Consider the following 26,662-nt stretch of genomic DNA (forward strand, 5'->3'; position numbering starts at 1 on the left):
TGTAATAGTTTCTTAGCAATGCACACAGATCAGTTTCTTTTAGTTTCCCCCCAAACTTCCTAGTCTATTGACTGGAAAATATTTTTAGAAGATTCTACTATTGCTCCCTTCACTACCTAGCCACACACCCTTTCACACACTTTTTCACACACACACACACACACACACACACACACACACACACACACACACACTGTTGCTTCAGCTGGCCTCATTTCAGAAATATGAAAAAAACACCAATACTTCAGAAGAGCAGAAACTCTTTACAACGCCAGAACTGGGAAGAGGTAATTAAAGGAAAGAGAACATTGAAAACCTATAATGGGAGCATCTCATCGAAGCTGCAAGATGTGAATCTGACCCAGACACCCATCCTCGTCTACTCTTGGAAAGAGATCTTAACTTGAAACCGTCCAAGAGCGCAGACCAATCCAGTAGCAAGAGAAAGGGTGGCTGGGGTGCCCACTGATGGGAGGAGCTCCTAGGCCCAGCCCTGTGGAGGCCTCCGGGGCTCAGGGGCCCACTCAGATTGTGCCAGAAAGCAAGAGAGAGGAACTGGGGTGAGCAAGCATTGTGGCTTTATCTGTTTCCTGTTTCAGCGAGGCTTCTGCGCAAAGAGAAACAGTACCAAGAAGGGAAATGCTAAGGGGACGCAGAGCCATGGATTGAAAGCTTGCGCTTGACTCGGCTGCTGTCTTGCCCCATCTGAGACCAGAGCCAAGATCTACCCAGGAGCTGGAAGGCTTTTCTGAGCTGCTTGGGTTGGAGCCTGGGACCCAAGGTAACTGAGGTGGAGGATGTTTTTGTGTTCAGGTTGGGGTCCCCCGACTCTGGGGTGGAACAGAAGCACCTCCCTCATTGGAGCTTCCCTAAGCTGAAGGGGGAGACACAGGAGCAGATGGTGGAGCTTAAGAGTGTTGGGCGTTGGGTAACTAAGAAAGCACCCCGCACTGGTTTCCGGAGCCACTGGCCACAGTGTACGGCTTCCATCGCTCCTCTCTCCATCCGTTAGATTGAATTAGGGGTGAGTCAATGACAGGATTCAGGCTACCTAGTGACAGGGGCGTAAGTTCAGTGAACTTTTACAGCTCTCTTCAAAGCAGGGAGTCCCCCAAACGAGTAGCTGCCTTCCCAGCAGCTTAAGTGTAGGCCTATCTGTCCTGGCTCACAGCAAGAGCTCTGGACTGGGAAACCGTTCACCACACACACAGCCAGGAAGTGGGAACAGGGACTCAGAAGGCCAGCACCCGGACATCTCCCTCTGGCAGTGAGGAGGGCTGTCCCCAGCCAGTCCCATGTCTCCCCAGAGCTCCACTGGGCCCTGTCATGCTGCCAAGGGGCACCCCACAGATGCCAGAAAGCCCGGGCAGTGGCCCAGTGACCTATCTTTGAACCTCACAGGGACCAGTTCCTTTTTCTTCTACAGCCCATCGCTGTCAGTGAGCCGACCCACATGGCCTCCTGGTGCAAGCCATCAGAACAGTCCAGCTGTCCCAGGAGCTGGGCATGATTCCGCTCAGCTGTCCGCAGAAGTGCTACCAGGCGTGAGGGCCTGGGGGTCGGGGAATGCTCCCTTCTCTAAGGGGCCATTTCTAGCGCACCTCCCGCTTGGGTAACAAGCCCCAGCACCTGCCCCTCAGGAAGCGGAGGAGGCAGCCTGTTTCAGCGGATTAGTGCAGACAGCCTGGTGGCGTCCAGAGAGGCCTTCCATCAGACTCAGCTCCTCCCCACGGCCCTGTCCTCTTCACGGCAGGAAGGGGGAGGATTCTCCATACCCAGGGATCCGCCTCCTCTCCTAGCCTGTGGTCACCTGGAGCCAAACAGGGTGGGGACCTCGCCCCCCACATGTAATGGTGGACCGCAGGCTGGACACAGTTCTTCACCCCCATCTCTTTGCCTTTCTACCAGGCCTAGCTGAGAAGGTGGCTGTGTCCTGACCACAGAGAAGCCCTTTCTTCTTCTGGCCCAAACCCAGAGGCCAGATGAACCAGAGTAGTAAATAGGAGGATGTCCCGGACAGGCATCCCCTCTGTGGGGTAAACAGCACCCCTTCAAGAGAAAAGGGGACTGGCAGGTGCGGCACTCTTGGTCCTGGGAGCGCTAGGTTAGCTTGGGGCCTTTGTCTTACGGCACCGTGTCCGCAGTATCCAAGATCCGCAGGACAGGGGGTAATAATGATCATAGCCGATCTCTATTATTATTATAAAAAGCTGACATTTGTTGTGTGCTATGTGTCAGATGCTTGACATGCATTTTTTTCTTTTCTTTTTTTTAAATATATTTTTACTGGTTTTAGAGAGGAAGGGAGAGGGAGAGATAGAAACATCAATGATGAGAGTCTTTGGCCAGCGGCCTCATGCATGCCCCCTTCTGGAGATCAAGCTGATAACCAGGACATGGGCCCTGACCAGGGATCAAACCGTGACTTCCTGGTTCATAGGTCAATGCTCAACTACTGAGCCACACCGGCTGGGGTGCATTTTTTTATTTAATCCTCATAACCTTATGAGATAAGTTTCCATTTTATAAATGGGGAGACTGAGGCTCAGAGGTGTTTAATAGTTTTCTTCAAAAGCACATAGGTAGGCCCTAACCGATTTGGCTCAGTGGCTAGAGCATCGGCCTGCAGACTGAAAGGTCCCAGGTTCGATTCCGGTCAAGGGCATATACCTTGGTTGCGGGCACATCCCCAGTGGGGGATGTGCAGGAGGCAGCTGATCGATGTTTCTCTCTCATCGATGTTTCTAACTCTCTATCCCTTCCCTTTCCTCTCTGTAAAAAAAAAAAAATCAATAAAAAATATATTTTTTTAAAAAAAAGCACATAGGTAGTAGGTGTCAGAGCCGGGACTTAAAGCCACACTGAGCCCAGAGCTGGGCTCCCTGCCTCCCCATCCATGGCAAAGTAGCCAGGGGCTCTGCATAGGATGCCAGACATGGAGTTCACCTGCACTTAATCCCAGTCTCCTCCAGCCAGTCATTTATAGCACACTGAGCCCAGAGCTGAGCTCCCTGCCTCCCCATCCATGGCAGAATAGCCAGGGGCTCACCTGCACTTAATCCCAGTCTCCTCCAGCCAGTCATTTATAACTTAACATGAATGGGCTTATCTAAGTTTTTTAATAAATAAAGTGGCAGATGGGAAGTCAGAGGACCCCTACAGAGTGAGGAGAAAAGCCTAAAGAAAGGTGAAACAGCTCTAGCTGGTTTGGCTCAGTGGATAGAGTGTCGGCCTGTGGACTGAAGAGTCCCGGGTTTGATTAGGTCAAGGGCATGTACCTTGGTTGCAGGCTTGATCTCCAGCCCTGGTCGGAGTGTACGCAGAAGGCAACCAATGTATGGCTCGCTTTCTCTCTTTCTGTCTCTCCCCCTCCCTTCCACTCTCTCTAAAATTCAATGGGAAAATATCCTCGGGGGAGGATTAACCAAAAAAGGTGAGGCAGCCAGGGTGGGATGTTAGAACAAGCATGACAGCACCCTCACAGCTCTGCTCAGGGTCAGCCCTACACAGGACCAGGCTATGCCCCTCCAGGACTCAGGCAATTGAGAAGGTGCAGGGCTGAACCACATAAGACCCCTCTCAGGGAGTGAGGCCACCCCACCCCTGACCCTGGGAAATGAGTCCTGCAGAGAATTCCAGACCCAGCCAGATGGGCAGTGAAGTTCCGATGAAGGAACAGAGGCTGCTACCTGCTCAGTCTATTTGGCCTGTAAATGGACCCGAGGGGCCGGAGCTGGCAAAGACCTGCTGTTGGTGCAGTTGAGGTACCCTTCTCTGACCTACTCAGGAACTAAGGCTCCCAGGTTGTGGGACCCAGAAGAGAAGCGGCAGCTGTAAGGGGGGCTCCTCTTCCCTCCGCAGTCACTCCTGTGATCAGGGGAGGAAGGGCACAGAATTTCCAGCACTCAGGATCCAGCTGAGCCAAGTCCAGCCCCAACTCAGCCAGGCTACCAGAGGGTTCTAGGTAAAGAAACACATTTGCAGAAGGTCCGTGGGTGTAGGAGAGGGTGAGGGGAACACAGAGAAGGAAGAAGGGTTTGGGGGGTTATCTGAGCAGCAGTTAAGGCCACGTAAAGGGGCGACAAAGTGTGGCCTCTACAGGAAGGCCTGGGGACTTTGGGCTGCTGTTTTGGTTTGTTTGGTTTTGTTTTATTTTTGTTTGTAATGACCTTAAGGAGACAAAATCCATGTGTTTGCTGGGTTTTTTAAATATATTTTTTATTGATTTCAGAGAGGAAGGGAGAGGGAGAGGGAGATAGAAACATCAATGATGAGAGAATCATTGATTGGCTGCCTCCTGCACACCCCCCACTGGGGATCGAGCCCACAACCCGGCATGTGCCCTGACCAGGAATTGAACAATAACCTCCTGGTTCACAGGTCAACGCTCAACCGCTGTGCCATACCGGCCGGGCTGATTGCTGGTTTTGATGGCACAGCCTGTGTCTGGGCTAAGAAAAGCAGACTTGACACCATACTTAGTTCTGACAGGGAGGTGATTCCAGAAAAATGAAACTCTCAATGGTGAGAATTATTGAGCTGGAAGTTTTGTTATGGGTTTCGCCAGCACTGGGCCTGTGGCCGGTGCTTGGCCAATACTGATCTGAGTTGATCTACACCTGAGAGTCAGAGCCCGGGTCTGGGCTGGGAGTCGGGTGCCAATGGACCATGATTAGAGGAATTAGGGTGGGGTTTCCATTCTGGACTGTGCCCAGGACCAAGCTCACAGCTGGTTGCTAAGGGCTAAGAAGAAAGCAGCGGGTGCTGGTCTCAGGACTGGCCACACCTTGGAGGGGTCTGGGTGTCCCTCCAGGCCTTGAGTAGAGTCACTCGCCTACTCTAGTAACCTGGGCCAAGAGAGCAGTAAAGATGCTGGCTTGTCCTTTAGATTTGGGAACAGGGAGCCATTCAACTGGTTCTCTAGGAATCCCCAAAGAGTGAACACATCCCTGCCATCCAAAAGGTGACAAACTCATGATTTTTATCAATGATTTCTCATGGTCCCCTGACTTAGAGGCAGGGTGAGATGTTTGGTGAATGAAGAAGTGGCAGCCAGAAAGACTTTCCACTTTGCAGAGGGGGAGACAAAGGCCGGAGAAAGGCAGAAGTTAGCACAGAGACTGGACCCTGAGAGTCCTGACTCTCAGTTTGACATCATCACCTCCTCTGTTTTCAACCCACATGTATATGCTATTTCCGCGCCCCTGTCCAGGGAGGTAGTCATTTTTCTGCCCATCTCCTGACCCCTCCCCTTCTCCTCCCTCTTGGCATTTGGCAGATCCAGACAGCTATTCCAGGAACTGGAAGCCAAGCACAACAGGTGCTCAGGAGCTCCTCATGATCAGCCCAGACCCCAGGCCTCCCGCTGGCTTGGCCCGGTGGGCCGAGAGCTACGAGGCCAAGTATGAGCGCCGACAGGAGACCCGTGAAAGCCGCCGCTGCCGCCCCAACATGACCACTTGCCGCCAGGTGGGGAAGGCGCTGAGGACCCAGCACACAGAGCAGCTCCAGAGAGCCCGACAGCAGCAGTTCTTCAGGAGAAGGAACCTGGAGGTGGAGGAGAAAGACAAAACACAGAGAGGCCCGGACAGGGAGCAAAGTCCCTCCAGGAGGACAGGCCAGGAGGCTGAACTCAAGAAGCTCTTGGCTTTGGCCAACAGGATCCCTCCCCCCAGACAGCAGGTGGGCATGCCTAGGGACACACTGCTCTGTTGGGGGGTGGGTGGGCTCCAGGTCACTAAAAAGTGATTCAAATTAAGTCCCTTCCTCAGTCATATAGTAAAGTTTCCCTTAGCCACTTACTCACAGAGATTTTTGTTGTTGTATTTTTTTGCTTGTCTATTTAGCTATTTTTGTTTTGCACTTGCCTTATAGGAGAGAAAAAATAATTTTAAAAACAATTCCACAGCTAATTCTTAGTATCAGTTCAAATGTAGGCAATCTACACATCTTCTACATCCTTCATCCATCATTCAACACGTATTTATTGAATGCCTATTGTATGCCAGGTACCCAGGCCGGGCCAATCTTCTGATGACCCTCTCAAAACACACACACACACACACACACACACACACACACACACACGGGTCTATTCTTCTGTAAGCTATTGCACCCACCCACCTTCTCTCTTCCTCTTGGGCCATTCCAACTCTACTAAATTCATTCAGCTAAGGCCTCATCTTGTCCAGGAAGCCTTCCCTAGCTTCTCCAACTCTGCTCTCTGTGGTTCTCATGAGGCTATTCATCCTCTAAGATTAAATAACGACCCAAGAACCCATTAGTCTGGCTTGGGGGGAAGCTATGTTGGCAAAAAGAAACAGGGTGTGTCCAAATGACCTCAGCCAGCAAACTATCTGTGTCTTCCCATCCATGCTGAGCATGTTGACAGCAGGGGTGGGTCTACTGTATTCCCTGGAAACGCCTGGCCTTGTGCCCTACCCAGAGTAGGTGCTCTGTCGGGGCTTCTTAACTAGTGGACCTGTTGTCCACAGTAGAAGGTGCTGTTCAGAAAAATGATCCTCGAGCCCAACTGTAAGATAAAACCAACACTGTACTTTCTAAGGCAAGAGGGCTTCTGAATGCTTTTGTTGAAAAAATATTTAAGGAGAAAAAAATTGGGCCCTGGCTGGTGTGGCTCAGTTGGTTGAGCGTCATCCTATGCACCAAAAGGTTGTTGGTTTGATTTCTGGTCAGAGCACAAACCAAGTTTGTAGGTTCGATCCCCAGTCAGAGTGTATACGGGAGGCAACCAATTGATGATTCTCTTTCATATCGATGTTTCTGTCTCTTGCTCTCCCTCTAAAATCAAATAAAAAATTTTAAACGGTCAGGAAACACAATTAACTAAAGAATTCCAACTGAGCCTATCAGTTATTTAAAGTTTTATTGAGCTGGTTTGGCTCAGTGGATAGAGCATCAGCCTGTGGACTAAAGGGGCCTGTGAACTGAAGGGTCCTGGGTTCGATTTCAGTCAAGGGCACATACCCAGGTTGCTGGCTCAATCTCCAGTGGGGGGCGTTCAGGAGGCAGCCAATCAATGATTCTCTCTCATCATTGTTGTTTCTATCTCTCTTTCCCTCTCCCTTTCTCTCTGAAATAAATAAAAATATATTTAAAGTTTTATTGAGATTGAGTTGGTCTGCATGATTAAATACCACAGGCATTTCTTAGCCTCTGAGTGTTATGTTCAAAGCAAAGCATAGAATTTTTGAATATGTAAAAAAAGAAAATATAAATAAAAAGAGCAGACTAAATTGTGACAACTACTACTACACCCCTCTTTACAATTCCCTAGTTGACCTTCTCTTCACACACACCTCAGCAGCATTCCAGCTATTCCTAAGAGGAAGGAAGCCATCCCTAGAAGACAGAAGGGAGCTTAGAGTTCATCTACTCCAAACTCATTACACAGATAGGAGACTGAGACCTGGAAAAGGTGGGCTCTGATCCCAGACCCCCTCACTCCCCACTCAGACCCGTTCTCTTTCCATATCACCATGCTGGCTGTGTGAGTGGCTGAGACCAAACAAGGTAGCTGGGGATTCTAGAGAGTCTAGTTGGAGACAAGCCCAGCTCCTGTTTCCTGGCTTGAGGAGGACCATTCCTGGCAGCTGAAACAGGGAACGCAAGAGCAAATAAGCATGCAGCTTTGAAGGCTTAAAGGGGTTACTTTGGTCCTCTGGACCTGAAACTTGATCATCAGTCCACCTCTCTGCAATCAGCTGGAGAATCCTGTCCTAGTGGCTCTAGGCATCCAGCATCCGCCACTTGCTTTCCAGGTGCCAGGGACCAGCTCTGAGGTCTTTCCAACCCAACATCACCCTCTCTCAAGTGTCTGGAGGGATCTGGCCAATCATCTCCCCTCCCAGGCCCAGGGCCTTCCACCACAGGACATTCCCATCAAGAAGCCACCCAAACACCATCGTGGTAAGAGCAGAAGCTCCCTCCCTCACTGGGGCCTGCAGAGAATCCTGCCATGTCAGTCCCAGCTCACTGGCAGCAGAGTCCCTGCCCCTCCCCACTTCCCCCACTTTCCCCCCCTGGTTCTGAATCACCTGCTCCTCCATCTCTCAGGCACTCAGACAAAGGCAAAAGAAGCACAGCCAACAATTAAGAATGATGCCAGTCAGCAAACCAAGTAAGTACCTTTTGTGTTCCTGACCCCAACTCCTTCACATCCCATCCATTCCTCTACATTTTCACTTGAATACCCTCACCCAGTATGTAGGGAACACAATGAATGTCCATGTCCGTCTTCTTTAAATAAACAAAAACAAAAGGCCCAGCTGGTGTGGCTCAGTGGTTGAGCGTCAACCTATGAACCAAGAGGTCATGGTTCACTCCTAGTCAGGGCACATGCTCGGGTTTGCTCCCCAGTAGGGGGCATGCAGGAGGCAGCCGATTAATGATTCTCTCATCATTGATGTTTCTATCTCTCCCTCTCCTTCCTCTCTGAAACCAATAAAAATGTATTTGTTTAAAAAAAAAAAAAAGAGGAAGATCTTCCCACCCTATTGGCTTTTCAGAAGAGAATAGAGAGGGAATCAGCCCACCACCTCCTACCTGGTAGTTTCTTTGCTCCATTGTCATTTTGTTATTATTTTTTCTCTTCCCAGTTGTGGAGTTGCGGTTCTAGATAAGGTAAGAAAATCCTTACCTTGGAGGAGTTGAATCAGATGGCATACAAGCTGCTCCAAACTCTGGTATTCTGGGATCCCGTGAGAAACTCCGCTGGGATGGAGGGGCGCCTTCTCCCTGGATGAGCATAGACATGAGGGGCTGGGGGGACTTTGTCTGAACCAAGGAAGAAAGTTTACTCTGCACGAGTCAACCCCCGCTCTGCTTCCATGTTCGGGGACTTCAGGAGAACTAGAGTCTTCTTGACTACCCTTTCCTTTCTCTCTAGGAAATCATCCAGCTTTCCGAGTACCTCAAAGTAAGTAACGTGAACTCTCCCCTCAACTCCTCCACCTATGTCCTCTCTCCTGCGCCGGGTTAATCTTACCCTCTTGCATTCTGCTCCCAGGAGGCCCTACAAAGAGAGCTGGTTCTAAAACAGAAAATGGTGATTCTTCAAGACCTACTGTCCACCCTGATCAGGGCCTCTGACAGTTCCTGGAAGGTAAGGGAAATGAAACCTCTGTCTGAACAAAGCTCATCAGCTTCTAAGTTTGCCCATCTCCTTCTCCTTTCCATACCTTCCCTATAAGAGTATGGTGTGTGTGTTTTTCTCACTACTGTAGAGGCAGGAGGTAGAGAATGATGCTAAGACCTAGAAGTCAAACAGCAAATAGATGGTCACAGTAAATATATGGGACGGCTCAAAATCCAGGGCCGTGAGGGCTATACACCCAGGGAGGACCCAGAAGCAAAAGGGGCAAGAATCCCCAGTTTTTAATTTGTTGGAACAAGGGAGATCCCAATACAGTTAATATTACTAACTGTGGTAAATGCCGATTATTTTTGTACGGCACTCATAACCAATATGAACTCCCAGCTGGCATGCACCTACTGCTCAGCCCAGACGGGAATGTGAGAGTGGGAAAAACCCTCAGAGGTCATCCCGTCTGTCTCATTTTGCCCACGAGGAAACTGAGTGTCAAAGAGGTCAAGTGACTCGCCCAAAGTCACACTGCTGGTTAGAGGCGGGACTGAAACTAAAATGTAGATCTCCTGATTTCAGCCCATTCATTCAACGAATATTCATAGACCATGTTCTCTGTACCGAGCACTGGAAATAGTGAGATTAATTACACAGGGTTCCTGCTTTCAGAGAGCTTGTGGTTTTGTCAGGGAGTCAGATGCCTAAACAATACAGAGATATGAGAAATAAATGTTTCAGCCCTAACCAGTTTGGCTCAGTGGACAGAGCGTCGGCCTGTGGACTGAAGGGTCCCAGGTTCGATTCCAGTCAAGGGTATATGCCTGGGTTGTGGGTTCGATACCCAATAGGGGGTGTGCAGGAGGCAGTCAATCAATGACTCTCATCATTGATGTTTCTATCTCTCCCTTCCTCTCTGAAATCAATAAAAATATATTCTTTTAAAAAAGAAATGTTTTCAGGATATGGTAATATATAAGAAGGAATGAATAACTCTAAAGAAGATGAGAATCAAGGAAATATTTATAGTAATGTAAATATTTTCCAGGCAAACGTGGAAGAAGGAACTATATTCCAGGCAGGGGATATGGCACAGGCAAAGACCAAGAGGAATAATATAGTCTAGTGCAATGAGTCACCAACTTTTTAATCTCAGGACCCCTTTATGCTCTTTAAAAAAAAAATACCATGAAACTCCCCCCCCCCCAAATTTTATATTTGCCATGTTAAAATTTACCATATTAGAAATTAAAACTGGAATCTTAAAATATATATTAATTTTAAAATAACAATAGTAAATCCATTACATGTTAACCTAAACTTTATATTTTTAGGAAAAATAGGTATATTTTTAAAAAATAGTAAAAGGAGTACCATTGCTTTAAACTTTTGCAAATCTTTTTTTAATGTCTGGCTGAACAGAAGACAGCTCCATTCTCAGATCTGATTCTGCATTCAGTCTGTTGCAAAACATGGTTCTGGTCGAAGCATATGAGGAAAATCTGGCCTCAAACCGATCTGTAGTTAGAAAAGGGAAGACCTCGCTTGAAAAGGTCTCAGGGATTCCCAGGGCTCCTCAGATCCCCCGCGGAAACCCCTAGACTCGTGTGTTTAGGGAGCTACCAGCCGTTTGACGCCATCAGAGCGTAAAGCACCAAGTGCAGAGAAAGAAGCCACACCCTCAAGGGCCTCTGTGACCATCTAGCCCACCGCGCAGAGGGCTCCTGCTTAGACAGAGAGAGGAAGTGGAGGGCGTGGAACCAAACTGAGATGTTTGCGGTGATGTAAGAAAGATTTCCTAAGCTCAGCCCTCCCTCCTCGAATCCCTCGTTGTGCCTGGGTTTAGGTATCTACGTTCCAGATGAAGGAAGTCCTTTCCATCCAGAGACTAGGAGTCTGGGGCAGACAGCTGTGCAGGCCAGAAGGTTTCCAGGGCTGAACTACATTGAGATGTTTCTCTCTTTTACTCAACAGACAGTTGATAAGTTCCCACCAAGTGCTGGGCCCTGTGCTACCAGGAAAAATGAGGAGCGAGGTCTTTGAGGCTGAGGAGCTCACACTCAGCAGGGAAGGGAGAGATGTGTCATAAACAACTAGCACAACGTGACAAAGCTGTAACAGCGGTGTCTACAAAGTGGCCCAACGAAAAGAGCAGAGAGCCATTATTTGGCCTGAGGTGAAACAGGGTAGGTTCTGAAGGACAGGGACCATTTGAGCTGGGGCCTGGAGGATGCAGGGCAGTTTACCAGGAAAAAAGTGGGAATGATGATGGGGCAGAAAAAGCAGAAGGGCAAAGAAACCAGAATGGTTCCAGGCCTACGTATGACAAAGCTGTGGGTGTAGCAGAGTGTGGCTGAAATGAAGAGATCATGTCAGAGTCGTTCCAAAGATAAGACCAGAAATGACCTCAGACAAGTCTCTAGAATTATGACCGTTACACTTTTTCTGTTGAACATAGTATCTCAAACTTAAATAATGTATGGACTCCACTTTAGAGGGAAAATACAGACATCTCAGATCCAAGAGATTGTGTGTTATCTCCAGTTTGGGAAACACTGCTATAGACAATAAGCAGGATAGCAATGGAACGATGCTTTATTCCGGTTTAAAGACTTAGAGTGTCACCTTGGCCAGTTTTGCTCAGTGGTTAGAGCATCAGCCCACAGACCAAAGGGTCGTGGGTTTGATTCCCAGTCAAAGGCACATATCTTGGTTGCAGGCTCCATCCCAGGCCCTAGTCAGGGCCTGAGCAGGAGGCAACCAATCTATGTGTCTTAAATCCATGTTTCTCTCTCCTCCCTTCCTCCCTCCCCTCCACTTGCTCTGGAAAAAAAAAAAATCAATGGAAAAAGTATTCTCGGGTTAGGATTTTTTTTTTAAAAAGTCCTACAGTGTCTGGTCCATCCTTAGAAGGAGCTCAATCAATAGCTCCGGAACTGAATTGAAAGTGAGTGATGAGATCTGTGTTTTAAAAGGTTCTCTGACAACAGTGGGGACCCTGGCTCGGGATAGGTGTGCGGGTAGTGAGCACTTATAATATCCCAGGTAGAACACAGAGCTGGAAGGACAGCAAGCCCGGTGGGAATAGGGAGGAGGTGTTAAGAGACATTTTCGAGGTAGACTATGGGGGCAGTTTCACACCACACACTCCAGCAGGTGAGCAGAAGTTCCCCTGGCCACACTGTGGTTTCTCCCTCCTTCTTCCTGCCCCTCCCACTGTTCACCCTCCCCTTCTTCCTCCTCCCCATCAACCCCCTCGTTTCCTGTTTTTAAGGAAAATGGTCTCAGACTTTTCAATAAAGACTTTTCGGTTACTTTTCCCCAAAAACAAGGCAATTCAACCTTCTACCCCTCCCATGGAAGCCTCAACTTCAGTGAAAGGTGAATTTGGGAAAAATAACTGAACAGGACATTCAGCCCAGTGGCTGGAACAGGACATTCAGCCCAGTTCAGGCCTTTATTTTTCCCATTCGGTCTCTCTGATTTGAATCTCCAACTTCAAATGCAGAGATGCTCACAGCCAACTCTGTTAGAACCCCAAGGATCAGCTCCCTCCACAGCCTCCAACCTCCAAGTTCACTCTGGGCCTTTTGGATGCATAGGTCCTAGGGCACCACCAGTGTGGCCGGAACAGGACATTCAGCCCAGTTCAGGCCTTTATTTTTCCCATTCGGTCTCTCTGATTTGAATCTCCAACTTCAAATGCAGAGATGCTCACAGCCAACTCTGTTAGAACCCCAAGGATCAGCTCCCTCCACAGCCTCCAACCTCCAAGTTCACTCTGGGCCTTTTGGATGCATAGGTCCTAGGGCACCACCAGAGTCCTAAGCTGGGGACAACCTGCAGAGCAAAAGCAGTTCAGGCAGGAAAGCCAGTGCTCAGAATTGGGCAATAAAAAAAACAGGAGTGGGGCACAAGGGGGTTTTTAAGTTCCGCAAAGTAGAAATGAGATCGTGAGATGACAGCAAGGCAGGGGATTGGCTGCCAGTCCTAAGCCACTTCTGCGAGAGCAGAGTCAAGCTGGGGGCTGGCGCTTCTGCGGTGAGGAGCTGGGGCTGGCGCTTCTGCGGTGAGGTGCTAGCGTGCCTGGAGAACAGAGGCAGGGGAGAGCCACGTAGGAGCAGGAGCTGAAGCCCTAGACCGGCACCAGGTGTGTATGGCCTCCACCTTGCTCCCTTCTCCAAATGGGGCTGCTGTACTCCCTGAGCCCTGGGCTCCAGGGGTGTGACTGCCCCAAAAAGTCCACAACAGGCCTGTAACAAGTGCTTCTCCCCACATCCTATACCACTGGGCTTCATGTGGGGCGAGCTGGGGCTCAGACCAGGAAACTACATGCCCCATTTGCAACAACTTGGCTGCCACTGTCCTGCCTGCCTTGGGGAGTCTGTGCAGAGCTGTAGGCAAGGGAGTTTTTTTTAAATCCATGACTTGAGTGGCCCTTTATCCCCCCTGCAGGGGGTTATGCTGAATTGTATCACATTGCAAGATGAATAGAAACGTAATCTGGGGTCTGGCTAAAATACAAAAACAGTGGGAAGAGGTAAAATATTGAATCGAAACCATAGTAAGGGAGGAGAGAGGAGCTACCGAAAAAGGGTAGGACACTGGGGAAAATGTAAGACTATTGCCTGGGGTTGGTCTGTTTTCTTCCCAAACTCTAGCAAGATAAACAAACCTTAAACTCGGTGGGTTTGATTGCAATCTGCAGAGTAAGAGTTCAGGCAAAGGAAAATGCTCAGCTGGAAGATCTGAAGCAGGAGATGAGGGTGTGGAGGGAGTGGATTTCAGGACCTGTGCATTGACAATGAACAGGCCACTCTGGGGAATGCAGTCCTGTAACCAGCTATTCTGGAGCCCAGAACAGTGGCGGTCTTTGTCCATCTCTGTTATCTGTCCCAAAGCCCTGTGGCTATTGTATGCGCAAAATCCCTGACTCTCAGCTCTCACACGAGAGACATTAGAAAAAACATCAATAGCAGGAGACACTTAAAAACTTATTTTCAGCAAAGCCTTTGCTTTTGCAAGGCCCAGCTGAGTAATACAGGAAGCAGAAAGGGTGGGGGCGCCCCCTGGCTCCCCTGGTTAGAAGAATCAGCCAAACAAGAGCTGTGAGATACCACTTCCTGCCTACCCCAGGTGCCCTGAAACTCCCTGAGCCCCCTCAAAACAGAGTCCCCTCCTCGGCCCCAGGTTATTGTGGACTGGAAACCATTGGGGGCATTGGAAATGCACCTGAGAGGAGCTGGGGCGCCTCAGGCCTGAGGAGGAACAGGCCTCACAGTGTCCCACAGGGCCTGGCACAATTCAGCACATAATAAGGGGTAAGAAAGAGAATGTACACTCCCCCTAGGAGGGGAGTCCCCTTTACTTTAGAAGTAAAGGTCCATGTACAAGACTGAGAGAAGGTGAGGAGTACAGAAGTGCCCAACAGACAAGGAGAGAGGTAATGAAGGCAGGAAAGGACAGCTTAGAAGCTTTCCCTCGAGGGGACCCTGCTAGGATCCCTGAGCCATTTGATAGAGAACCTCCAAGTAGAGAGAGGACTTTGGGGGTCAGTCTGATTCTTCCTTCTCCTATTCCAGAAAAAAGAGGACTAGATCCTCTTCTTCCAAAAAATCCTTTGTCAATTTATTCATCCCATTTCTTCCAGGGACAGCTTAATGAAGACAAATTGAAGGGCAAACTGAGATCCTTAGAAAACCAGCTGTACACCTGTACCCAGGTAAGCATTCTGGAGAACACTTCTAGCCCAGGAATCTAGAATTAAAGGAGAATGCTTGAATCTCAATCTAACGCTCTAGAAATGCCACCTGATAGAGTTTAAGGCACACACTCCTACTCAACCAGTTATGGCTTTGCCATTTTCACTTTGATCCCCAATATGCCATACGTCCACATTCTATCTCTATCCTCCTCTCCCTTTCTCCCAGTGCCCTTCCCTTTGCACCCTGGGAAGGAATCCCGGCACCAAGCACTTTGCCAGCCCCAGGGCAACCTTGAGAATACCTGGAGCTATAGGGAGGAACCTTGGTAAAGATTCACACCACCCAACTAGGCCCACACAGGTCCCAATTTTTGAACAGATGAGTTGAATGTCATAATGAAATTTTGCAAAATTCTTTTCATTCCATGGGCAACTTTCATCTTGTAGCAACCTGCGGAGAATGTTGTAAGGCTGTGACTCTTAGCTTCCCTGTGACATTGTTATCCAGCTTCAGTAATCTCTTGATTGGCCTGATCTTGGATTACAAGAGATAGAAAGAAACCAGCTTTCACACTTTAGAAGTGATGTGTTTCTGATAAGTAGGGACATGTCAAATAAGAGAATGAGTTGGAGCAGGAAGACTGCTCCTATCTGGAGTTAGGGAGATAAGGTGGACCTGGCCACACAGTTGGAGTCTTGCAGAAAAGTTTATAGAAGAGTCTATAGATTTGCTGATCCACAACTTTAAATTTTCAGTATGACCTCTTTTGTCAGACTCTAAATTAGAAACTAAATTATGCCAACCAAGCTCATAAGAGACCGACATATAATCCAGAATGCCAATGAATTCATGTTCAATGGAGGATAAAGCTGTCCAGTGACCAGCACAGTTAAGTCCAATAATTGGGACATACCCATGTATGACCTCAACCAATAATTCCTGGAGATGCTTTCTAATGAAAATTCTAAGGACATAAGACCCATTCACATTTAAATCCAAATTTTCAGATGATTCCAAAGCTAAATGGGAATGATTTCATATTGATCCCTTAAATTTGCATTAACTAGGTTACGCTTACCCAGTGGGTAATCCAGATTTGACAATAACAGCTACCTGTGTTCCCCAACATCACAGAGCATAAAGATGAAAGGCATGGGGCCCTGGCTGTGCGGTTCAGTAGTTTGGAGCATCGTCCCATACATCAAAAGGCTATAGAGTGGAAAGATAGAGACATGCAGGGGATACTGTGTGAACACTAAGAAAAGCTACCTAACCCATGATGTTGGGGGCTAAGGGTCAGATTTATCAGAACTTACATGATTCTTGGGTTGAATCTTGAGCATGAGTAGAAGTTAACCAGGTGAAAAGGGTGGATAAGGATGCTCCAGGCAGAAGCAGTTCCATGGGCAAAGGCAATGGCCAGAAAGTACAGTGCTTAGGAAATCTGCAAGCAGTTCCGCTTGGGTGGAGAAGGCACAGAATGAAAGCCCGGGCCTATTAAGTAGGAACCATGCCGAGGAATTTGGACCTGGTCCTTAGGATGCTGGGAATCCACTGAGAGATTGAAGCAGGTTGTGACAGAATCAGATTTGCTTTTTAGAAAGGACCTTGTAGCTGCAGCACTGAAAGAGTTTGCATTAATTCATATAATATTATTAGAGTCTGAACGAAGGTGTAGGAACCATGCCAAGGAATTTGGACCTGGTCCTTAGGACGCTGGGAATCTACTGAGAGATTGAAGCAGGTTGTGTGACAGGATCAGATTTGCTTTTTAGAAAGGACCTTGTAACTGCAGCACTGAAAGAGTTTGCATTAATTCATATAATATTATTAGAGTCTGAACTAAGGGGGTGGTCATAGGGTTAGAGATGAGACAGGTGTGAGCTGTAAAGGAGCTTGACTTGACAAGGGTTGATGACCAACTGAATACTGGGAAAAAGTAAGAGAGAAATCAAGGTGACTCCCAGGTTTAGAGCTTGGGAGACTGGATGGGTGATCATGCTGGTCACTGAGATGTGGGAAGCAGAGAGAAAGGAGCAGATTGAGAAAGATTTGCCGAGGGCCCTGTTTGTTATCTCCTTGCACATCACCCGAGGGACTTTCCCTGCCCGGCTCTCCCCAGGAAGAAAAGCTCCACCAGATCACTGGTATCTGCCCTGTAGGCAAATTCTTTTCATTTCTGTATCCCAGCTCAGGATTGGCACACAGAAGTTCAATGTGTACTTGTTGAATTGCATCAAATTTACAGAAATATTCCCCTTGGGGAATGAAAAAGGTGCTGATGGAGATGGAAGACCAGAAAAACAGCTATGAGCAGAAAGCCAAAGAGTCGCTGCAGAAAGTGCTGGAGGAGAAAATGAGCGCAGAGCAGCAGCTGCAGATCACGCAGGTGCGGGGATGCTGCATAGTTCTTGCCATTGGGGGCCCAGGGCAGCTCTGGGAGTCAGCTGCACAACTCCAGGGAACCCAAGGTACCACCCTCTCCCTTGCTCACCCTCAGCGGTCCCTGGCTCTGGCTGAGCAGAAATGTGAAGAGTGGAGGAGCCAGTACGAGGCTCTGAAGGAGGACTGGAGGACCCTGGGGACCCAGCACACAGAGCTGGAGAGCCAGCTCCACGTGCTTCAGTCCAAACTGCAGGTACCAGCCCCTGGAGGTGGGGAGGTGGGAGAGGAGGCGGGGTTTAGGGAGAGGAGGGCTGGTGACAGCAGTGATGAGAGAAGCTGCTCCTGGATTGGGGGCCCCAAAGGCAGTTGACAGCATCTGGCTTTCCGTTCCTCACTCACTGCCCGCTTCGTACCAGACTCACTGTTTTGGCTCTGAAATCTAATTTTGAGTTTAGCCAGGACGTTTGCACTGCCCATGCAGACAAACTAAGTGTCCATTGGAATGACGCCATTCAAATGCAAAGGGCTGAAATGTTCAGCAGCCTACTGTCAGATCCCAGCCCATCCTCTGCGCCCATCCCAGTACAGCATCCAGTTCAGAAATGCCCACTACTGGCACAGAACAAATGCCATGAGTTTACTTATAGGCTGGTAGTAACATCTCCTGCCATGCCCCTGGCATTCTCAAGGGTACTGTCATTTCTGATCTGCGTTACCTTGGAGAAGTTAACCAACCTCAAGCCTCAGTTTCTTCATCTCGAAAATAAGTAGCTATAACATAGGGTTGCTCTGAGGGGTAAGTGATGTGATCCAGGCAAAGCACTTAACACAACGCCTGGTACATATAAGCCCTCATTAATATTAACTATTATTTTCCATAGATTTCTCTTACTTGGTTTGGAATTGTGAGGACCATCTCAAAAGGTTTATTTTTCTAATTTTCCTGAAGTGGGGATCTGAATACAGTTCACTTGATAAGAGGGTGTCTTATCAAATGAGTGAATCTGCTGGCCACTGCATTGCATCCACATCTCAAATCACCTACAAGGCGACTTTTACAAATCTTTTTCTTTTTAACCTTAATTCTTTGTGAAAATGACACTACCAAAAAAAAAAACTGATAATGCTAGGATGAAATGAAAAGATAAAGTGAAGACATCTAGAAAAGTAATGATTTGGTATTCCTGAATTTGGACATTTACCCAAATGAGTCCCTTGTGAATATAAAAGAAAAAAATCGAATGCATTATTTGTAATAAAAGGAATAGAGCAGAGCAAAGGGAAGATTTTTTTAAGTCCCTATTTTCCTATTTCCCTAGTATTCCTCTCTAAAATTCTACACTCTCCTGTAATTTTCCTCTTCCATGGGATCAGCCCCCACCCTCCACCCTAGCACTGACCTCCTTCTGCATCGGCCCCTCTTCCTCCCTGCAGGGAGCAGACAGTAGAGACTTGCAGATGAACCAGGCACTGCAACTTCTGGAGAATGAGCACCAGGAACTGCAGGCCAAGATTGAGTGCCTACAGGGAGACAGAGACCTGTGCAGCTCGGACACCCAGCACCTCCAAGGTACCCTTCTCCTCGGGGGCCTCTGGCCGAGTGAGACCAGCGAAAGAAGCTGGATGGAGAAAAGGGCTTCACTCAGTCCTTCATTGGTTTGTTTGGTTGGTTTTAAGATTCCATTGTACCTTGAGGGAAAGGCAGGGCTGCTTTAATCATCCATGACTGAAAACTGATTTTGTGGCACTAGCGCATCTTGGAGTATCAGCTCTTTTCCAGCCCATCCCTCTGGGCCGGACCACAGCTGCTCCACATCAGTCACATGTGTCCCGGCCACATTCCTGATTTGAAAGGGAAAGGTCAGTTGAAAGGTTTCTGAGCAGTCAGCTGAGAGAGGACCAAACCGTGGGCAAATACAACACTTAATTCACCCCATTTGTTAATGCAAATGACATCCAAGGTACTTTGGTTCCGGTTTACCTCTTCAGAGCTGGGACAAGTAGGAGGAAGGGCAACTTGCACTTGACACATATCAGAGGCCACGGACAAGGCAGTACCTATGAGGAATTTCCATCCTCGGGTGTCGGGTGCATTAATCTTGGGTTCTTCTATTTTGGTTTGTATTATTTCATTTTTAGATCAACTAAAGAGGTCCGAGGAGGAGAAACTCGCCCTGGTGACCAAAGTACAGCAGTTGCAGAGTAAGTTCCCTTTCCAGATTCGAAAAGCAGCACAGGTGGCCTTTCGGTGTTTGTCCAGAGGAGGGGTTGGGGTCCCGTCTTTGGCAGCTCCCCTACCTCTGACATCCCTGTTCTGTGAAGTGAGGTCATTTACATAGCTCTTCACACATTATATATTAGCCTGTCCTTTTTGTTCTTTTCTGCCTTTTTCCTTCCATGCCAGTGACAACCATCTGCATTTTCCCCAGAACTACAGGTTTTTTAAAGTGTTAAGTTTTCGAAGGTAGTTCTTATTTTGTATATTCTCTTTACGTACATGAATATGTCACATAGACCTTGGTCACTAGAATGGTTCAGAAAGTGAGCTCACTCTACACGTGCCACTTTAACACTATATTTTGGGGCCAAAGAGGGGAAGAGACTTTTCATAGGAAGAGTAGACAATTTCTGAGAAGCTGGAGAACCTGATTCCATTAATACAGTGGTTCTCCAGAGCAGGCGCTGAGTGGGCAAGAAGTCACTTGAAAATCACTTATGTATTCAATACATATGGCATGAGCCCCTACCAAGTGCCGGCCACTTCTAGCTATACACACTGAGGATACAGTAATGAACATAACTGATACGGCTCCTTCCCTCGAGAAGCTGACATTCTAAGTAAGCTCTGGAGTAAAGTATGGAGTTTCTGTGAACAAATGTGTCAGGTAGTGAGAACTGCTATGGAGAAAAATACAGCAGGCTAAAGGAAAATGTTGCTATTTTATACAGGGTCATCTGGGAAAGCCTTTCTTCTAAGGCAGCGGTTCTCAACCTGTGGGTCGCCAACCTGTGGGGCCCTTTCACAGGGGTCGCCTAAGACCATCGGAAAACACATATATAATTACATATTGTTTTTGTGATAAATCACTATGCTTTAATTATGTTCAATTTGTAACAATGAAAATACATCCTGCATATCAGATATTTACATTACAATTCATAACAGTAGCAAAATTACAGTTATGAAGTAGCAACGAAAATAACTTTATGGTTGGGGGTCACCACAACATGAGGAACTGTACTAAAGGGTCGCGGCATTAGGAAGGTTGAGAACCACTGTTTTAAGGTAACGATTAAGCAGAGACTTAAAGGTAAAGACATAGTCGGAAGAGATATAAGATGGTGCATTCATAACAGGACCACAGACTGGGTGACTCAAGAACAGAAATTTAGTTTCTCACAGTTCTAGAGGCTAGAGTCCAAGATCAAGGTGTCAGCAAGGTTGGTTCCTTCTGAGGGTTTTGAGGGAAGGATCTGTTCCAGGCTACTTCCCTTTGGCTTGTAGCTGCTGTCTTCCCTGTGTGTCTCTTCACATGTCTTCCATCTATGCATGTCTGTGTCCAAATGTCCTCTTTTTATAAGGATGCCAGTCATATCCAATTAGGCCACCCTAATGTCCTATTTTAACTTGATTACCTCTGTAAAAAAACCTATCTCCAAAAAGATCACATGTTGAGATACTTTAAGTTATGACTTCAACACAATTTAACCAATAATAGATGGGGACATCTTTAATAATTAAGGTTCTGAGCAAAGTGCTGAAAAGCCACGCTTTGCAGTAAACATACCAACACAGACAAGTTTCTTGTGTTTTCCAACAGGTCTGCTTCAGAGTCAATCCTTACAGCTTCAAGAGCAGGAGAAACTCTTAATACAGAAAGGTCAGCAAATTTACTTCCACAAATTCTAAGACATTGCTCTTTCCATGCCTGCCTAGAGGCAGGGGATGGACTACATGGCCTCTTGGAGTCCCATCCAGTTCTGGCATCTGTTAGGTCAGGGATCTGGGAAAGCTTGTTAAGGGCTGATCATTGGCTCTGAGAACACTTTAGTTAGCCTCCTACCCTGAGAGGTATGTAAACTGTGAAAAGGGATTTCTACTTCCCCTGCAAAACATGTCTGTGTTGAACATTTCAATAAATTGATTTTGAACTCAGGATTGCATGTCAATTTTTACACTTGACTTTCCAGATCACATCCAACTTCCCCTCTAAACCATGTTGCATGCAGAAGTGACCTCACTCTCAGCCCTCAAGAGTCTGTTGCCTTAGCTTCCTGAGAATCCATCATGTATATGGAGGGGCAAAAACTCCTCACTTACCACTACACAAGGCCTTTTGTTTTCTCATCACAATCACTGGGTAAATGGAAGGCAGAAATCATGACACCCACATAGTATGGATAAGAAAAGGAAGGTCTTATGGTCACACAAATTAAAGACACAGCTAAGACAACAATGCAGAATTTAACCACTAGTCCAGTGGTCTCTTCACAAGACTAAGACTGCCAGGTGGCTGAAAAACCATCTTTAACCACACGAAGATGAATTCTAGGATGTGACTGCCTTCTCATGACTGAAATAAGGACAGAAAGGAAGGGGGTTATGACCCCTAACCAAAGAAACTGGATTAAGAAGTATACTCTAAAAGTATCTGGCATTAGACAGGACTAGGGATAAAAAGATGCCAACCTTGCCCTCAGTGGGGCTCAAATTCCAGCTCTCTGTCCAGTCTGAGCAGGGTCCCAACGGGAGTGCTTTAAAAGTCAGAGAATTACATCCTATGAAGTCTAACCAAAGACAGGCCCTCTTTCTCCCTCCCCACCCTTCTCCTCACTCCCAGGGGTCCTCTCATTGACAGGGCCCTTCCTCAGAGGTGTGGGCCTCACCATCACTGAGAATCTGGCTGCTTTTTTAGATCAGGCTTTGTCTGTGCGGAGCCCAAAGCCCTCCCTTAACGAAGTGGAGCCTGAGGGTACAGGGAAGGAGAAAGACTGGGATTTCAAAGACCAGCTGCAAAAGAAGACTTTGCAGCTCCAGGCCAAGGAAAAGGAGGTGAGATGGTGACCTCAGGTAGTAGTGGGGGGCTCAGCCTGCAGGGATTTCAACACCAGACATTGTGATTGGATGCCTCCAGGTATTCATTTGACTGTAAAAACTGTCTTGCTTTAGGGTTAGTTTGTCTATCGTTTTCCTTCCTTATACAATCCTTATTCGTTTTATTAGCTACCTTTTAGTAAGTCAACCTAAACTCAAACACACTTCATGAACATTAACTCCTCAAACTTTGCGCTACACTGAGTATGTTAAAACTTTTTTTTTAAATATATTTTATTGATTTTTTACAGAGAGGAAGGGAGAGAGATAGAGAGTCAGAAACATCGATGAGAGAGAAACATCGATCAGCTGCCTCCCGCACATCTCCTACTGGGGATGTGCCCGCAACCCAGGTACGTGCCCCTGACCGGAATCGAACCTGGGACCTTTCAGTCCGCAGGCCAACGCTCTATCCACTGAACCAAACCGGTTTCGGCAGTATGTTAAAACTTTATAGTCTTTTAAGTAACAAAACTCTTCCTATCTACAAATTCACAAACACATATCCTTGGCTACTGACCAAGAGCCTTGTACTGTGATCACTTCCAGGTCTTCTGTTCCATAAGAATTTCATTTTTTTGATGTCCCCTTTACAAAGCACTTGCTCACTGTCACATGAAAGCACACACTTATATAACATCTATAAGTAATTAATATATAATATGCATTATAATCACTCATGTAAATGAGCACATTCCAGACAAACTGGGTCAAACAGCAAAAGGCAAACTGAAATCACTGAGAAGGCCTGGGAAGGAAGGAAGGTAGTACAAATTCCAAATGAATGAATGGGTAACTGACAGGGGGCCTTCTCCTTTACCTGGTGATGACCTTGGTGGTATTCTCCCCCGCAGTGCAGAGAACTGCATTCAGAGTTAGACAACCTCAGTGATGAGTACCTCTCCTGCCTGCGTACGCTGCAGCACTGTCGAGAAGAGCTGAACCAGAGCCAGCAGCTGCCTCCCAGAGTAAGAGCGTGATCCTCCCATACAGCCCTAGATGATGGTGGGACTATTCCTCCTTTAGCCACATCTTCTGACCAGCCTGTCCCATTCAGCTTGGTTTATGCCGACAGTACAGCAACCAAGGAAAGAAACACTGGCTTATGCACCCCAGCTTAATTTGCATGGAACTTTGTTGTTGTTGTTGTTGTTAATCCTTACCCAAGGATATGTTCCCATTGACTTTAGAGTGGAAGGGAGGAGTGAGAAGCATCAATATGAGAGATACATTGATTGGTTGCCTCCTGCATACAGCCCAATGGGCCGGAGAACGAACTTGCAACCGAGGTACATGCCCTTGACCAGGAATCGAACCTACAACCCTTCTGTGCACAGGGCAACACTCTAACTACTGAGCACACCAGCCAGGGCATTTTTTTTTTTTTTCATGGAACAACTCTTAAGCCTGAAGGGACTATTAGCTAAAATAGGAAATGGTGTTTTTTTGGGCTATTGAGTGTAGTGGCAAGGACAGAATGAGGAGAGAAAATGTAACAAGGAATATGAACAGAGAACAATACAATTTTGCTGAGTTATTTTCCACTTTTGATTGGACTTGTCAGTATTTAAGTACCTGGCCCCAGCTGGCTGTGGTTCCCTGGGCCAATGATCCTGGTTTATGGGCCACTGACTACCAGCAAAGTGGTTTTATCCCAAGGGAGGTAACAAAGTGATAGAGAAAACCTTCCCCTCTTCCACCAACCCAAGATTTCCCACGGGGCCAGAATGGGAAGAAAAATTGTTTTTGCCTATATCTTCTCCAACCAACCCATGGCTTCTCTCTTCTCCCCCTCCACCCTCAGAGGCAGTGTGGCCGATGGCTATCGATGCTGATCGTGATGATTGCTATAGCACTAGCAGTGTTCCTGGCCAACAAGGACAGCCTGATGATCTGAATAACTTTTGACAGCTGCCTTGGGTGAAAATTAGAAGCAAAAAACTCAATAAAAAACTCAAGAAGGTTTGGATACTTTCAAGTGTGGGTTTTCCCAACGCAACTGAGATTTCTAATTTTATTATTTTTTTCCACCTACTGTAAAATAAACAAATAAACTTCGTCTGACAATTTCTGTTCCCCAGAATTGTTTATTCATGAATGACCGACCTATCACATCAAATATGACACTTGAGCATCCTGGTCTACTTTCCTTAGTCCAATTCAGTTGGAGGTATATAAACATGCAGTAATGCCCAGGCCTGCTATTTTCTAGTGAACACTACCCACAGAGTATATTTACAACATTACCATACCATACATATAGTATACGAGGGTACACTACTTGTCCTCCACCTCCCTTCTTCTCCACAATCCTTTTTTTAAATAGCTATTTTCCCCCTTATACTCTTCTCCACCTACCCCCTCACTCCCCTTCTCCACAATCTCTTTCCTTCTATCTTCTATCTAGTAAAAAAGGAATAGACATCTCAGTTAAGTCAAGAGGACTCCTTAGTATAGAAATGGCAAGTATGTACTACCAATGCTGCCACCACCACCTGTTCCCGTGCCCGTCACAGACGTGGCCAGTTGACTAGAGCATTCTTCCCTAGTGTTCTCATGATGCTCAGAATTGACACTTGAGATGATGCCTATTTGTAATCCCTGACTTGGAGCTGAATATTTAGTGAGAACTTTCTACATGGGAGTTAGAGGGCCACAACTGGCAGGGTGACTATCTCAGAGGAGATGCTGAGGTCAGTAAAGTCATTCTGAGCCCTACATCGAGTCCTCAGGTCCTTCTCCCAAGTGTTTAGAATGTCTCTCAGGGCTGGGAACAAGCTCTCTGGGACACTGAAGGAATAGAGCAAGACTGGGGGTTGACCAAGAAGCCATGAGATCCGAGCGGTGAACACCCGTAGTGGGGTCATGGCTAAGCAGTTGTCATCTCCCTGGTTCAGGTGAAAGGTATAGGGAACAGGATAGCCCAGGAGAATGCCAAACACAGTACAGAGATTCCAGTCTGAGGAGCAGAGCCTGCTGCAGGAGACGGCCAGGGACAGGTCCCTCTGCAACCCCTGCAAATGGGTGATGATCTTGGCAATGAGGGACTTCAAGTCCTGAAGCTGGTCCAGGGAGCGGATAGAAGGGTGAGATTGGGAGCTGGAAACATCCACAAAGGCTACAGGACCAAGCAGCACCTGCTCCAGGTGCTGACATACATGTTCAGGTATGACGATCAGGCTGTTGCCTCCAATATCAAGGATGTGAAGTCCCTTGGTCAGGAAGCCCAGGCCCTGCAGCTCCCCCAGATAGCTCTGGAGCTCTGATGTCCCCGCACCGTTGCAATCATAGAGCAGGGCTGGCTTCAGTCCCCGGGCCACAGCCAGGACCTCTCCGGCGAGGTGAAGGCAGGCAGCTCGGGCCAGGCCCCGTCTCTTTCCCATGCTCAGGGTCTGCTGAGCAGCTGCCACCAGCAACTGAGGACTTGGTGTCGACATGGGATCTGGAAGCAACATCAGGCATGGCCTCTTTAACTAGAGACAGTTCCCTCCCCTGGGCCACATCTCTTGAGCTCCGGACACTTGAAGAACCTAAAAACAAAGCAGGGCCAGGGGATTATTAACAACCAGCCAGTGACATACATACCAGGACACCTGCCAACAGCCCTCCCCCGGCTTATAGCATCTTCCAAAGGTCATTGTCCCTCCTTATGCTTTGAAATGCTAACCCAGGCCGGGCAAGATGGGGTGATTTCTACGGTTGACTCCATCTCCCTGAGCCCTAAATACACGTGTCTTTCTGGATTTAGGGATAGGTTTATATTCTTTCTGGCTTCTATTCTAAATTGTAGCTTTTGTAAATTACTTTCTCTGATTCAAACTGTGAGAAGTTTGGGGCAACGAAGAGGCAAGACAGTCTCTTGCAAAATTCTGAGCATTTCACCTAAAACTGCCCTCGGAGGCAGAGTTCTAGGCTCCAAATGTACTCTTTCCACCGCCAATTTCCCCTTCTCTTCCCGCCAGCAGAGTTCTGAGAATAGACATCTGATGAAACTGACATACACTAGAATGTGGGCTGATAACCATCTCACCCTGTAAAAGTAAATAAATGAAATGTGTAAGAGTTGCAGGAGGGTGGTATTTTAATTTCCGCCATCCCTCCTGGTGGACATCCACGGACCCTCCGCGGAAGGGCTCACTCCAATGCCCACACCCTTTTCGGAGCCAATTATCGTGACTTATTAAACCAGAAAGAGGGCTCGGCATCACACACATACGTTCTCCTTCCACTTCCGCTGCAGGTTCGCGGGCTCAGGAACTTCTTTTTCCTGTCCCTTCGCGCCGCCACACAAGCCACGAACCGTACAACCCGCCGCCCCACGGGAAATCCCGCCCGCTCGGCTTCCGGTCGGCAGAGCCGGTCTACTGCGCATGC

General features: G+C 47.6%; 2 protein-coding genes across 7 annotated transcripts; one reads left to right on the forward strand and one right to left on the reverse strand.

The window, feature by feature from the left end:
- The first annotated feature begins 551 nt into the window (after window positions 1–551).
- TRAF3IP3 (TRAF3 interacting protein 3) lies at window positions 552–24,696 on the forward strand. 5 transcript variants are annotated; one of them, XM_005858500.2, is made up of 16 exons: window positions 552–781; window positions 5,279–5,682; window positions 7,782–7,929; window positions 8,077–8,140; window positions 8,619–8,643; window positions 8,909–8,938; window positions 9,029–9,124; window positions 14,754–14,825; window positions 17,057–17,197; window positions 17,309–17,446; window positions 18,628–18,763; window positions 19,333–19,395; window positions 21,015–21,074; window positions 22,110–22,246; window positions 23,143–23,256; window positions 24,093–24,696. In XM_005858500.2, exons 2-16 carry the CDS (start codon window positions 5,338–5,340, stop codon window positions 24,183–24,185), a joined length of 1,662 nt encoding a protein of 553 aa, XP_005858562.1. In that variant the 5' UTR covers window positions 552–781; window positions 5,279–5,337; the 3' UTR covers window positions 24,186–24,696. The 5 variants fall into 5 exon arrangements, with proteins under 5 accessions (XP_005858562.1, XP_014386659.1, XP_014386663.1 ...); XM_014531168.1 differs by lacking the exon at window positions 552–781 and adding an exon at window positions 3,944–3,964; XM_014531173.1 differs by lacking the exons at window positions 22,110–22,246; window positions 23,143–23,256.
- On the reverse strand, window positions 24,365–26,662 carry LOC102260359 (chromosome unknown open reading frame, human C1orf74). Of its 2 annotated transcripts, none has more exons than XM_005858499.2 (2): window positions 26,505–26,662; window positions 24,365–25,818 (listed from the first exon to the last, which is right to left on the reverse strand). In XM_005858499.2, exon 2 carries the CDS (start codon window positions 25,741–25,743, stop codon window positions 24,934–24,936), a length of 810 nt encoding a protein of 269 aa, XP_005858561.1. In that variant the 5' UTR covers window positions 25,744–25,818; window positions 26,505–26,662; the 3' UTR covers window positions 24,365–24,933. The 2 variants fall into 2 exon arrangements, with proteins under 2 accessions (XP_005858561.1, XP_014386680.1); XM_014531194.1 differs by having other exon boundaries at window positions 26,171–26,662.

Source organism: Myotis brandtii, unplaced genomic scaffold (assembly GCF_000412655.1).
Source record: "Myotis brandtii unplaced genomic scaffold, ASM41265v1 scaffold119, whole genome shotgun sequence".
Taxonomy (NCBI): Eukaryota; Metazoa; Chordata; class Mammalia; order Chiroptera; family Vespertilionidae; genus Myotis; species Myotis brandtii.